This window comes from Ursus americanus, chromosome 8 (assembly GCF_024610735.1).
Source record: "Ursus americanus isolate L20-20 chromosome 8, mUrsAme1.1.p, whole genome shotgun sequence".
NCBI lineage: Eukaryota > Metazoa > Chordata > Mammalia > Carnivora > Ursidae > Ursus > Ursus americanus.
Window position 1 is genome coordinate 4,036,851 of NC_142134.1, and position 14,329 is coordinate 4,051,179.

The 14,329-nt window shown below is 38.8% G+C and overlaps 1 protein-coding gene across 2 annotated transcripts in view; it reads left to right on the forward strand.

Moving 5' to 3' along the window:
• Window positions 1-225: 225 nt before the first annotated feature.
• Window positions 226-14,329, forward strand: part of EMCN (endomucin) — a 98,325-nt gene continuing 84,221 nt past the window's right edge. The window contains exon 1 of one of the 2 annotated variants that reach the window (XM_045792507.2): window positions 226-472. In XM_045792507.2, coding sequence (XP_045648463.1) covers window positions 403-472 — 70 coding nt within the window. In that variant the 5' untranslated portion in view covers window positions 226-402. The remainder of the gene's footprint in view (window positions 473-14,329) is intronic. The other variant, XM_045792498.2, reaches the window with a different exon arrangement.

Genomic DNA, 14,329 nt, shown 5'->3' on the forward strand with positions numbered 1-14,329 from the left:
TTTTTATAACCAGTCCGAAACACACTTTCAAAACAAAAGTTAGAAAGCTGTATGATCCATTCTCAAGAAAGATCTGTTTCTGTTCAGAACCCGCCCTGACCTTTTTGTTGAAGAAGAACAAAATAATGTAGTAACAAAAACACAAGTGGCTGCCAAAGGAAGAGAAAAAAAAGTTCCTGTAAGGGACTGAAACAATAAATCTCCTCTCCGCTGAACTCCCAAAGGGAGTGTGTGTATTTCCTCCCGTTCTTTATCAGAGCCCCCGAAATAAGTGGGAATGGGCCGCGGCTGCTCACATGCAGCACACCTTTTCCATTTGCTAATAAGGCCCTGCCAGGCTGGGAGGGAATTGTCTCGGCCTGACTCTGGAGAGAAGTGCCACTGCGACGATCCACGGGCACCATGAAACTCCTTCAAGTGACCATCCTTTGTCTTCTTCTGCCCAGTCTTTGTAGCAGTGAAAATGCCACAGGTACCATTTTCTCTTATTCCTCGGACGGTGTGGATCAGAAATCACTAGTACGGGACTCTTAGCCTCAGTTTACCTTCAGGGACCTTCCCCTGAAACTCGGATGCAGCAATTCATTTACTGAGTCGAGTGTGTGGGTGTTGACTGGGAGTGTGTGGAGAGGATGTTTGTTTTCACTGAAAGGAAATGTTTGCTGGTGCAGGGGCCTTGCAGTGGATTTGATGGCACAATAAAGGTACTGAGAATACACGATAGTATTTTGGGGAGCAGAATCTGGGGATAAAATGCTGGTTACAGATGTATTCTTTCTCAAAAAACTCTTTCTCCGGCGTTAAGTCTGGAAATAACAAGACTGTCAAGTATGGGTGAAAGGCTGTAATCAGAAATACTGCATTGCAGATGCTGGCCTATATTTGTCCCAACTCTCTTTTGGTTTTGATAAATTGAGAGGCTGGATCAAGCTGCCTGGGGAAGTGAATATTAATATCTCAAGGGGGCAGGGTGGGTAAAAAGGAGAGTCATTTGATTAAAGTTAATAACATTTGCTCTGGAAATAAGCACATATCTACCCATATACACACAACATTTTGCACAACATTTCAGAAATTTATAGACATAAAAATCCTAGCCACTGATTGCAATTTCAGAAATTCAGATAAAGGATATATATGAACCACTACAAGTCCTGACTATATTAACGACCAGTTGCAAGAAATTATTATATATGACTGCATTAGCCCTTTCTGAGGGATTCCCTGTAAGCAATTAAATTTAATGACTATTTATTAGGATCCTACTATGTACTCATCAGTGTAAGGAATACATAAATGATTAAGACATTGTCCTTACCCACAGTGATAAATGTAGTGTTGGGAAAAACAAATATGTAATTCTAATACAAGGCAAATTTAATAAGTGTGAAAACCAAAGTACAAGCTATCATAAAAGAACACAGTTGGGAAATATTGATTCTGAGGAGACCTGGAAAACAATCAGTTCTAATTTTACTTTGCATGTGCTCTTTTCAAAATTTGCTGCCTACAAAAATTCTAATTTAGAATAATAGTGTAGGAAAAATTATGCACACTCCTCCAGCGATATTTATCATTAATTTCCAAAAATACATATATAAATTTAGAACAGATTCCCAAACACTTCAAAATCAAGTGTGATTGCTTATCGTGCACCTTGGCATTTCCAGAGTTAAGTTGCAGCACGTATCAAGGCCAGAAAATCTAACTTAGAAGAGTTACCAAGCATCTGATTTTTTAAAAAATAAAGAGTATTTATGAAGGGCTGCAGAAATCAGTGCATAAGCTTTAAGTAACTCTTCCATATGCATGGGAAATCCCAATGCCAGGAAAAACACTGCTCTCAAACAGGTGTCGGGTCAATATAAATTTGAAAGTCTGGGTTAAGGCTGCTCACCATTCCAGGTCTGTAAGCACCATCAACTACACGACTTTCCTGGCATTGTTCAACTCCGACTGGATTACGTGTCTTTCTGAAAGCAAAATGGAGTAGGAGCAATAGAATCAGCCTGCAAAACCTAGCCGTAAGGAAGAAGGAAAGGTGGAGGACAACCCAGAGATGACCTGGCAGGTTTTCCTAGTATGAGCATTTTGGGAAAATACCAACTTCTTTGACCTCATCGATAATGAGCCCAGCTCATTAATGGTGCCTTTTTTCTAATGAACTATTAACCCAGGTAGGATAATTTCTCATTTAAGCAGAGATAATAATTGCATAATGACTATCTCCTTCAACTTCTGCCAACAACCCTATCTGTTAACTTAAGGAAAGTGTCTGCAAAAACTACTCCATATTTCTGAGAAAAGGAAGCTGTAGCTTGAGAGGATACGCTGACCATCCGAGTGGTGCCTAGAAGGAACTGGAAGAGATTTTCCATCCAGGTGTATGGTTTTGTTACACCTGGCTCTGCCTGTTTTATGTTTCCCTTCCCAGATAGGGAGCAGGAAATGAAGCATTTCCTAAGCTGATTTATTAAGTTCTTTCCTTAACCCCCTGTACCGGAAACACATTGATTTCAAAGCTTTGTATGTTCCCCAAACTTAGAATTCTTACCATATTTCATCAGCAGAGTTGATTATTAAGGATGAGGAGGGAGGCATTTCATCGGCCTTAAATTCACAAGTTGTCAAGGAGATCCATGCTTCTTTGCATAGTAATTTATTCCTAAATAATGATCTTTTAGAGAAATTGACTACTCTTCTTTTTTCCTTCTGACATTTTTGTCAGTCTCAGATTTAAATACATACAATGTAGTCTTTTGTGCTCGTTGTGAAAATCAAGTGAATCTTTCTACACAGCAGTGAGTGACTTTCTATTACTTGGTTGGTGGTATAATATTTTACCATCTCCAATTTGGAAAGCTGTTCTTTTGAAATACGTAGGGGAGTTTCCTGAAAAAGAACTGTCATTCTTTCCCAAGGTTTTCTAAATTGTATTTAAAACTGAACAGCCCCCTCCCGTGGCTTTTAAGCCTAGATCGATGAGCCTTTGACTGTCAGGACAAGAGAAGTTAAATGAAGAGGGATCCCAAGAGAAGGGAGGCCCAGGAAAAAATGTACTTACCCAGCGCCATGTGCTTTTTGAACTTTATGTTAATTTAGGAAATATTAAAATGTATCAGGCATTTGCAAACAGGAGCAAACATCATTTTACTGGTATCTGAAGAATCATTGCTTGGAGACATTCGTTTGTTAGTGATGGAACATTCAGTTTCGTGGGGGGAAAAAAGGATAGAACAGATTGAAAGACAGATATTATGCTAAATGCTATAGATTTGCAGAGATCAGTAAGACTTAGCCATGGCCCTTGAAATGAGGGGGGAGAAAAGGAGGCTGGTAATTATGAGTTTGATTACATTGTAGGTTCTTAAGTGGTAAATAAAGAATGATCTGGAGCTTAGTTTTGGGTGTGGGGCATCAGTAAAGGCTTCATATAAAAGTGGAAATTATGATAAACTTCAAAATTTGAAAAAAGGTTTCAGATCAATGGAATTTCCTGAGTAGGAACATGAAAACTTCAGGATATTCTAGGGTACACAAGGAAGGAGGTCACAGATTGGACATAAATAAGTTTTGGAAAATAATGTTGGAAATAGAGCCTCAGGATATATGTTGACTACCAGAATGAGAGATATTGACTAGCTAATAGCCAATAGTTAAAATTGGATAGTTAATTAGCTTAGAGCCTCTAAACGTGTTTGAGTGTGGGAGTTAAATGATTGGGGCTATAAATTGGGAAGATTAATCTGTCAGCAGGATATAAATTAGACTAGTGCAATCAGGAGAGACAAAAGATAAAGAAAATAGTGCAAATGCTATTGCAAGTCTGAAAGTCTATCAATAAAATGAAAAGAAGGATCTGGGGCAGCGCTTAAAGGAAGTAGAAAGTTGGTGATTTGACATATTCTTGACTGGCAATGAGGAAGAAAGTGACTGTGATATACAGAGGATTATCTGAACACTAGGAGTAGGGAAACGGTTTGGGAACAGAGGGAGGGAAAGATAGGTGGAGACAGTTTAAGGAGAAAATGATGTATTTGACTTCGGACATGGTGAGCTTGAAATCCTAATAAGATATTTAAATAGAGATGTTCAGGGTAAATTAAAATCCATGGGTAGTTGGAATGCCCCTGCAGCTGGATGAGGGGGTGAGTGTTCTTTACTCTTGAATCCCAGGAGTTCTTAGTCCTGTTATCGTAGAATTGATAACATAGAAAAACAATTTATTTCTCACCTAGATGCTCGTATTTCTAACTCTCTTATGGTACTTGTTTTCTTAATTCTATCATAATTATTTAAAGACATATCTTATTTCCTCTACCAGATTATAAGCACCTTGAAAGTAAGGGCCATGTATATTACCATATGTACTTCGTTTGTCCAATAACGGTTCTTTTTTTTCCCTAAGATTTTATTAATTTATTTGGCAGAGAGAGAGAGAGAGAAAGCACAAGCAGGGGGAGCAGCAGGCAGAGGGAAATGGAGAAGCAGGCTCCCTGCTAAGCTGAGACCACCGCTCCCCCCAAGCAGGACTCCATCCCAAGACCCGGGGACCATGACCTAAGCCAAAGGCAAACGCTTAACTGACTGAGCCACCCAGGTGCCTCTGTCCGGTTCTAAATATATGATAAGGACATAGATGAATGTACATTTAAATGAATGATACAATTGCCTTCATTTTTTTCATTTTTAATTTCTTCCAATGACAATAATTTACCAGTTTACTGCCTTGTCCTTGTGAAAAGATTATGGACACATATGACTCATAGCATATAACATGAATACAAGTGGATTACTTTGATCCCTGGCTATGAAAATGGGCACCAAAGAGGAGGAAAGGGGGAAATGGCCTTTTTATCAAAGGTAAGCCAATTACCAAAATCTAGCCAGGAGAGAAGATGATAGGGATAGATGGACAACCTAGTACAGGTGATGGTAATTGACAACAAATCTGGGGAAAGAAACAGTTCTGACTATAATCCTTGGGAGGAAGAATACCTAAAAAGAATTGGCTCTACCTTTCCATTTGGGGCATAAAGTACTTTAGGTAATATCTTCTTAAAGTTAGAAATATGAAGGAGAAATCTTCTCAACCAACTTCGTAAAAATATACAAAATGGCTTTTTTAAAGAGCAAAGTTCACAAAAAAGGAAGTTTAAGAAAAATAAATACCACACATCATTAATTCATGTATTACTTTAGATCGCATATGAGTTGCTCTAAAACAGATCATTTTGGGGCGCCTGGGTGGCACAGCGGTTAAGCGTCTGCCTTCGGCTCAGGGCGTGATCCTGGCATTATGGGATCGAGCCCCACATCAGGCTCCTCCGCTGGGAGCCTGCTTCTTCCTCTCCCACTCCCCCTGCTTGTGTTCCCTCTCTCGCTGGCTGTCTCTATCTCTGTCGAATAAATAAATAAAATCTTTAAAAATAAATAAATAAAATAAAATAAAACAGATCATTTTACTTATTACTTCTGTTTAGCTTCATCACTATCAGAAAATCTTACCTAAAATGAGTGATGTATTGTGGGAAGAATGAACCAATATGCAAACAAATCCAATGGGAAACTATTTAGTTCCCAAACCGTTTGTTTAACATTCATTTTTTCCAGGACTTATTTTTTTAATAGTCTCTGCTTAAAAGTAGAAGTGGTCATTCTAGAATTCCTGTTTTCAAGAGACCCATAACAGCTGTCACCAGTAAGTTCTCTGGCAATTTTATCTTGCTAATTGTAATTATTCAGATAATTGAGGGGAAAAGATGATGTATATATGAGGGTTTCAGAAAGCTTTTGTTGTACTGGATCATTGCCCGTCCTTTCCTTTTCATTGATGAAGGTACATTTCAAGCTTCAGGTAAATATTTTACCTTGTGAATAATTATCTAATTCAAGTAACTTCTATGCCTCTTTTTTTTTTTAGTCATCACTTTCCAACTTCCTTTTCATCTTTGAGAACAATTTGAGATGCACATTTCTAAACACTGACTGTCAAAGCAGGAATGTACTCTAAGGGACATTCAATTCCTGTTAGTAAGTGCCTCCTTTCCTGTTACCGAATTCCTGTGGGTCATTATCGCTCTATCAGGGTAGGATAATAATGCCTGTTGGGTGTTAAAAGAAGCTCTTTCAGTTAGCAAACAAGATCCTTTTCGTACCGTTGCAGACACAACATCAGTGTCGACATGAAAAACATTAGTGACGTCAGTTACATCTAGAAAGGCCACTATATGGTTCCCAAATTTGGGACAACCATAGAAAAATCATTTTAAAAAAAGAAAAGAAAAGAAAAGAAAAGAAAAGAAAAGAAAAGAAAAGAAAAGAAAAGAAAAGAAAAGAAAAGAAAAGAAAAGAAAAATACTCGTCTAAACTTAAATAGAAGTTTCATGTCTTATAGAAATATCAGCAGAGATAATCATAACTAGGCTCCAAATAGAAGCAGCCACTGGACAAGTATTCGACACTTGTGTTTTTCCCAGTACCCTCTCTGGCTGTGTTTACTCCAGCCATTGCTATGGCAACCTGCTACGCACATGTCTAGCCCGACAGTACCTTGCCTCGCGTGAATATATATCCTTTATTTTCCTGTCTGCTGTTATTCTGATACCAAGGCATGTGTCACCTGCAGAGCCCCAGCTGGTACTGTTGTATGTCTGAGCTGGAAGTGCAGGGGCAGAAGCCCTCTATGAGACCTCTCTTGCCGGAAGGAGGAGTGGAGCCAGGGAATGAATGCTTTCCTCCTCTATTCCTGCTCCGTTTCACTGCTATAGTCCTCTATTCCTTTCCCTGACTTCACTCTCCTTTACAAACTGTCTGCACACGAGCCTTTGTCTCAGGCTCTGCTTTCTGGGAAAATCCAGGATTTATTATTTTTCCTGATAGGAACATTTTGGTTTGAACGATAGTGTATGTCGAGATATAGAGTGTGACAGTTTCTTGATACTCCAATTATTATTCACTTTCTTCCTCTTCATTTAAAAAACAAATGAAAAGTCTATCAATCTTCTGTTGAATACGTTCAACAATATTCTAAGCAGGCCCTGTTCTACAGCAATCATTTGCCTGTTTGCATAGAGTCAGTAATGACTTATGTTGTGAGGTTAGTAGCTGAAAATGCTGAAGTCATTGATTTTATTCTCGGGGTGCTGCTCACCTGAAATATGAACTGCTTTTTACACCTGTCTGTTCAGTCATGTTCTGGCTTGAACCCAAACTAGTGTCAAAACCCAGACTCAGTTGGATCAGGTCCAAGTTAACCCAGGTGAGTATTGTCACAACATCTACTGACATCTACCATTCATTGTGCCTGGCCCTTTACACAGATTCCTTCCAGCACATTTAAGACTGACTTTATGATTCCCATTTTGACAATTAGGAAACGAGGCTATAAAATTATACTAGAGTGATGTGGCTTCAAATCAAACCAGAGGATGTTGTTCTTCAAAATCTTCCTTATAGCTTGCTGCCTTCCAGGGTGGTGAGATTGTAGCACGCGGAATTTTTCTAATAGAAGAGAGGAAGGATAGGGACTTGCCACTTGAGTAATTCAGAAGCCAGCACTGCCTCTCCTAACATCTTCCACACTTTTATACCACAAACTAACGCCACAAATGAGTGTCTGCTTAGTGACAATGGTCCTCTTCATACTCTGGATTCAATTAATGAGTAGAGGATGCATCGAAAGGAGTTGTAGGCATTTGCCTACCTACCCTTGTTAAGTTAGCTGGAAAAAAAATGTACTTGGCTGTGATATAAATGTGAGTGCAGCTAATATGGGACTTGGAGGAGAAGAAAAGAAGCAAAGGAAATAACTATTAGTGAATTAATCACTTAGTGTCACATTTATAATTCTTTTGGAGCCAGACTGCCTGGGTTCAAATTCCAGCTCTGCCACTTACTCTCTTTGTGAACTTGGGAAGTTGCTTCACCTTCAGCTTTCTCAGCTGTAAAATGGGATGAGTGCAGGGCCTACCGTGTAGGAGTGTTAGGGAGATCACGTGAAGAGATGTGCACAAAGCACCCAACACAGTGGCGTGCGTGGGAGGACTCTATAAGGTTTGCTTGAGTTTTGGAACTCAGAGCCCGATAGTTTCTTAAACCCCATTCCTTAGGTAAACAGCCTTATCTCCAAATTGACTCTAATGCAAAATCAGCAAATATTTAAATAATTGTAATGTTAATTCTCACAAAGTGAAAAACCAGCACATGAAAATTTTTCGTGGAAGAATTGGTATGAGATACTAGAAAGGTGATTGCCAAGTTATATTTTTAATCACAATATATACAGGCACCATTTGATATGTTCAGACTGTATTCTCTAAAGTGTCTTTCAGATTTGTAAGTTATTTAACTCACTAATCACTAAAATTCGTAAATAAAATTATATTGTTTGTAATGAGGATTCTAACTTTGTAGTCTGAGAATTGTCAAAATCCTCACATGTACTGAGCGCTGCTTAATCTGAGAGGTGGATTATGTTGGCGGAAAGAACCTTCACTTTAATGTGACAACCAAGTTTGGGTCTAGCTTCTTAGTACGCTGAAATTGACCAAGATATTACATACTTCTTAGCCTCTGTTTCTTTATCTAAATATGAGAAAAATGATATTTGTTGACACATTATTAGAGTTACATGAAAATCAGAAAACCTATTTTAAGCGTTCTGTAAGTCATAAATTACTATTTAAATATTAGTTATTAATATGCAAGCTAACATTTAACTGACAGAATCAAGGGATAAGAAGGAAGACATTTCATAAATTTGAGAGTTTTTCCTTATTGGCTGGGTCTGTAACTGCCATTCCACCCTTGCTCTTTTGGCTATAATACCTTTATATGTTTTTCTATGGCTGCTGCACATTCAAGAAGCCATGTGTTGGAACAATGCTTGGGTTATTAAAAAGCCACACACATAAAACACAGAAAACCATTTGTATCACACATTGAGCTTTTTTTTAACTGAAATGGGAAAAGAAATTATTTTTTGTGGTATGAATTGTGAAATCATCCTCTCGGGCATTCGGCAAGTGTGAGGACAACAACTCTGAGCTCTTAGACACTGTCGCTAGGGCACAGAGGCCACTCCTGCACTGGTCAGCTCATGGCCATTGTGACAACTCCTCTCTCCAGCAATGAGACATCCTTCAACTATCTCTCCCTGCAAATCCAGTTTTAAAAACTGGGACCCACCATTTTAAATGCACAGAATTAACTAATTAAAGATTTTTTAATAGTAATTGCATTTTGGGGATTAAGATAATGAAATTATGTGAATCCATAAGCTTCTTATTATTTTTCTTTTCCTCTTTCTTTTTCCAACAGCCTCATTTGTTGAGTACAAGGTTTATATTAATTAAAGTTTATAACTCTATAGATGTGCAAAGTAGAAGAAAGAAAAATGACAAAGCTACCAACCATTTAAAAACCTTTATTAGAGTCCATTTACAACCTAACTGAATGTCAATTTGTTGGGAACAAAGACAATGTCCAATTGATCTTTTTTCCCCCTGGACTTTCTTTGGACACGTACGTGGCGCTTACTAACTAGCTCTTGCTTTAATTTGGAGAACTGTATTTCTTCAAAAGTCAGCAGAGTTGGAAATGTACAAGGCATTCTTGGATTTGCTTTCAGGAACTTGAAGACAATATTTATTTTCTATCCTTGGCCTGTATAGCGGTTAAATTGTGAGTGTTGTTTTGGGATACTCTCTTCGTTGGCCGAACTATTTGCTTTGCTTTATGAAATTGATCTTATTGTTGTATAAATAGCAGAAAATGCCCACATTTGGTTTATGTTGACTGTTCAAATCATATAGGAATGGTGTGACCATCAGAATGAAAGTGCTGAGTCATTCCTATCTCATGCTCGCGAGAAACAAAACGGCATCCAGTAATTCTATGTATCATTCATTGGGTAATTCTGAGACACTGAGATCACTCTATTCCTCATCCTTACTGAAATGCAAAGTTATGAAAATGCAATTGTAAAGATGCATTGATTACAGATTTTACCGCTCTAACTCTGAGGTCTTCATTCACTATGTTGAGTAATTAACTTTATTCTAATCCTGTCCAGAAGCAAAGGCATTAGATAATTCAGTTATTCCCAGGTTTTAAAATTTTCATTGATCAGTAAATAATCAAATGCCCTTTGGACATTTGACAGGGAATTAACAGGTTTTTACTTTGCTAAATAAAGACTCAAAGCACCTACAATGTTTACATCATTTACCATTAAGTTACATAAAGTCGACTTTAGCTATAGGCATATATTTGTCAATTTAACATTTTTTTTTCACTGAGCTCTGACTAGTGTCACAAGCCAGCTCTGTGCAATGGTGGAGTTGACTGTTGGCTAAGCCAAGAGCCTTTGGTCTTAGTTACCAGGGGCCACAAGTTCTTGGTCTTAGTTACCCAGGGCCACAAGCTTGCTTAAAGCATTTGCTTAAAGCAAATGTTTTAGTCTCTAAAGTCTTTAATTTCCCCATCAGTAATAGGATTGCAGTTTGACTAAATGATACTGAAGTTTCCTTCCGGATCTACAGTCGTAAGATCTCTCTGTAACAAGCAATTTCTGTATATTTTGCCTCAAGTTATCTTGCTTCACTTTCATCCTGTTATTCCTAGATTTGTTCATTTTGAATCAAGATGCTCATTTCTATCCCCTAATGTTTGTTTCCTTCAGGAATTTTCGGATAGGCTGTAAAAAGCATCTGATTCTCACGTAAAGGATCGGTTCTCTGCCATGAGAGACATTTCTCAGAGTACACATCAGCAAAAGACACCTTTTTCCATTTTCCCTGTGGTCTTATTTGTATATAATTTGGAGACGTGTTGCTGGGAGGGAGTTTAAAAAAAAAAAAAAGAGTGGAGCACCTGAGTGGCACAGTCGTTAAGCATCTGCCTTCAGCTCTGGGTGTGATCCCGGCGTTGTGGGATCGAGCCCCACATCAGGCTCCTCCGCTGGGAGCCTGCTTCTTCCTCTCCCACTCCCCCTGCTTGTGTTCCCTCTCTCGCTGGCTGTCTCTCTGTCAAATAAATAAAATCTTAAAAAAAAAAAAGAGGACAGAGAAAGAAAGCAAGTAAGAGAGAGAAAGAGGAATTCATAGACATCCAGAAGAAGATTGAGAGTAAAGATGGGATTAAAGGAGTCTGAGAAGGTACCACATGCTGGGAGAAAGAGAGAAAGCTTCTGGGAGAGGGTTGGGTGGGGAAAGAACAGGAACGAGAAAGGGAAGGAGAAGGATATGTAACAAAAGCTCTAACAATTTGGTAAGAGCACTCCCCATAGGACTTCCAGCCACTTTTATAGACTTGGTACTCAGTAGGGTTCTTTCTTCTTCTGTTTTTAAAAGATTTTATTTATTTATTTGAGAGAGAGAGAGAGAGAGAGAGAGGGAAAGGGCACAGGGAGAGAGAGAAAATCTCAAGCAGACTCCCTAAGGAGGGTGCAGCCCAAGGTGGGGCTTGGTACCTCGGCCCTAAGATGATGATTCAAGCCAAAACCAAGAGTCAGAGGCTTTAACCGACTGAGCCATCTAGGCACCCCAGGTTTTTTCTTCTTATCATTAAATCTCATGCTAGTCCTTCATTTCTCCATCCATTCCATTTGCAAAATACTGCACATTTTTCAAAGTACTTTATTGATCAATTATCTCATTTAATCCTTGCCATTGCCTAGGGGATTGTACAAGCTGCTGTTTTGGGGCTCATGTCAGAGAAGAGCCAAAGGACACACACATAACTGAGATCAGTAGGTCTTAACATCTATTATTCATAAGAATTACTTACGGTGTCCATTAAAAATGGATTTTCCTAGGGCTCACCCCTATGATCCCAAGACTTCTTCCAGTAGAATCCAAACAACTATGCTTCCAGCAATTAATACAAATAATTTTTATATACTAGTACATGGACATACATTCTGAGAAATCCTGGACTAGACTCCAATTTCCTGACTAGTCATCTGAACTCTTTTTATTGCCACCTACCCACAAAATGATGAGGTGTTTACCTTTAAATGCCTTTAAAGTGCTAGGGTCTAGTGCTTGCAGTGAGAATTTTGGTATTAATTCAGTGTGATTTTTTTTTAATACTAGTTTAGTATAATAGAAACTAGATTTGGCCAAGACGAATATTAGTTGAAGAGCTGAAATCTCCATAGGCAAGTAGGTACCATCCCTTTGTAAGGAGATTCCTTACTCATTATAAGAGCCTATTGATTCCTTTCCATTCTATTAATCTTCTTCCTATTTTCACTAACACTGAAAGACCGTGGGCCTCTATCCCTTTGCTGCTCAAGATTAGCCACCCCGGATAATAGTCTGATTCGAGGGGCGCCTGGGTGGCACAGCGGTTAAGGGTCTGCCTTCGGCTCAGGGCGTGATCCCGGCGTTATGGGATCGAGCCCCACATCAGGCTCCTCCGCTATGAGCCTGCTTCTTCCTCTCCCACCCCCCCTGCTTGTGTTCCCTCTCTCGCTGGCTGTCTCTATCTCTGTTGAATGAATAAATAAAATCTTTAAAAAAAAAAAAACAGTCTGATTCGAGAAACAGCTACAATATTCCCATCAAAGTTTCAAGTGGTGTCAGGATGTTTTTGACAATCCAAACACAAATATTTCTGGTTCCTAGAGAAGTGTTAGAGCCAGAGGAGCTTGAGAAGGTATGGAGAATTAAATGACCAATGTTAATAAATATCTTGGAACATGAGAAGAAATCGAGAAGCTGTGACATTACGAATCTCTGCCAGAGATGCAGGAAAACTTTAGTGTTAGAAAAGGACAAGTTGAAATTTGTCAATTGGTTTATCACCTGCCATTACTTAATAAAGTGGGTAAGTTACAGGAAGAATTCAACAGGCTCTCTTCCAGAGTTCACAAACGAGCATCCTCTGACATAATCTGCAGGTGTGTGGTTGCCACACGGTGTTTTGTGACAACAGGAAAATATTTAAAAATGAGAAAATTTCACAGAATAGCAACAAAGAAAGAAACTGACAATCTCATTTTCAGGTTTTCTGGTAACTCCAGGCCCCATATTCCCTCATGACAGTATACAGTTAAACCTGAATAATTCATACCCCTTTAAATTGTGGAATGTACAAACATATGTGCACTTAAATACTGTTCACCTCTCTGTCCAACCTCTGGGCATTGGGGTTAACTCCTTCACCTTTTTCATAGAATTTGTAGGATTTCATAGAAACATTAAGTGTGTAATTTGCAAACATATCACCATGTTTGTGGTGATGCAATGGATTTTGGAAAGACAGGGTTCTGGGGCAATTTCCTACTATTGATTAGGCTTGCTAGCTCAATCTCAGAATTTTAAAGACATATTCCAGTCACCAATTTTTTTCATTTTTTGAAAATAAGAATGCTTTTATTGAAATATAGCTATAAATCGTTAATGTGGCACAGATTACTACTCTTTTCTTAGTCTTAAGAAAGCATAAAACTTAGAAAATGAGTTAAAGCATTTAGAAGCTACAAATCATAAAATTGATTAAAATTCTACTCTATTTTTGTTTCCCACCATCTCTTTACAATTTATCTGGTAAACATAAACTTCCTGCCTTTGATGAAAATATTGAAGGCCCACTGCTTTTTTGCTCACTCTTAAGAAGGAAACCGTATTCTATGGACAACCTAAGTTTGCGGCGTATATCAATTCCAAATTAGAATATGCAATCCAAAATAATAATTGAAAATTCTCTCCTATAGCTCATGTCTTTGTGGGATGGAATTCTACAAAGTGGGTTCTTTATGGTATCTCTGCTTTTCTGCTTCCTGTCTCGTCTCCAGTCCCTTTCTGACCATTTGGTGTTGGGAACGGAGTGAGGAAGGAGTAAGAAAGTTGAATGCCAGGTATTACTTGACCTGGCACCCTAAGTTGTGCCCAGAGCCTGTAGAGTGATGCATCTCCATGGGTTCTTCAAAGGTGTGATTTTGGGCCTCTTCCCCCTTGCAGCTCTTTGGTTCCTAAGAATGGATCCTTATTCTGGGAGCCCACTGGTTACTCCTTCCAAAGCACTAGTAATCCCGTGTTACCCCAGAGTTTCATGATGCTAAAAGTGCCCAACTCTACATAGCTCTGAGGAACAGGACACAAAACAGCTCTAAGTCCACCCTCTCACTCTCTCCCTTCATTTGATCCACTGGTGACAGTCACATGTATCTTTCTGGAACAATCTCTGCTGGGGAAGTCATGCTCAACATAGTAATAACTCCCCTGGTCTTACCCCAATGCAGCTAGCCAGCAGTCTTTCATTCTGTTGATTTTTCCAGGCATGAGTCTGTCCCTTTGTCTTTCAGCTGTAAGGACCACAT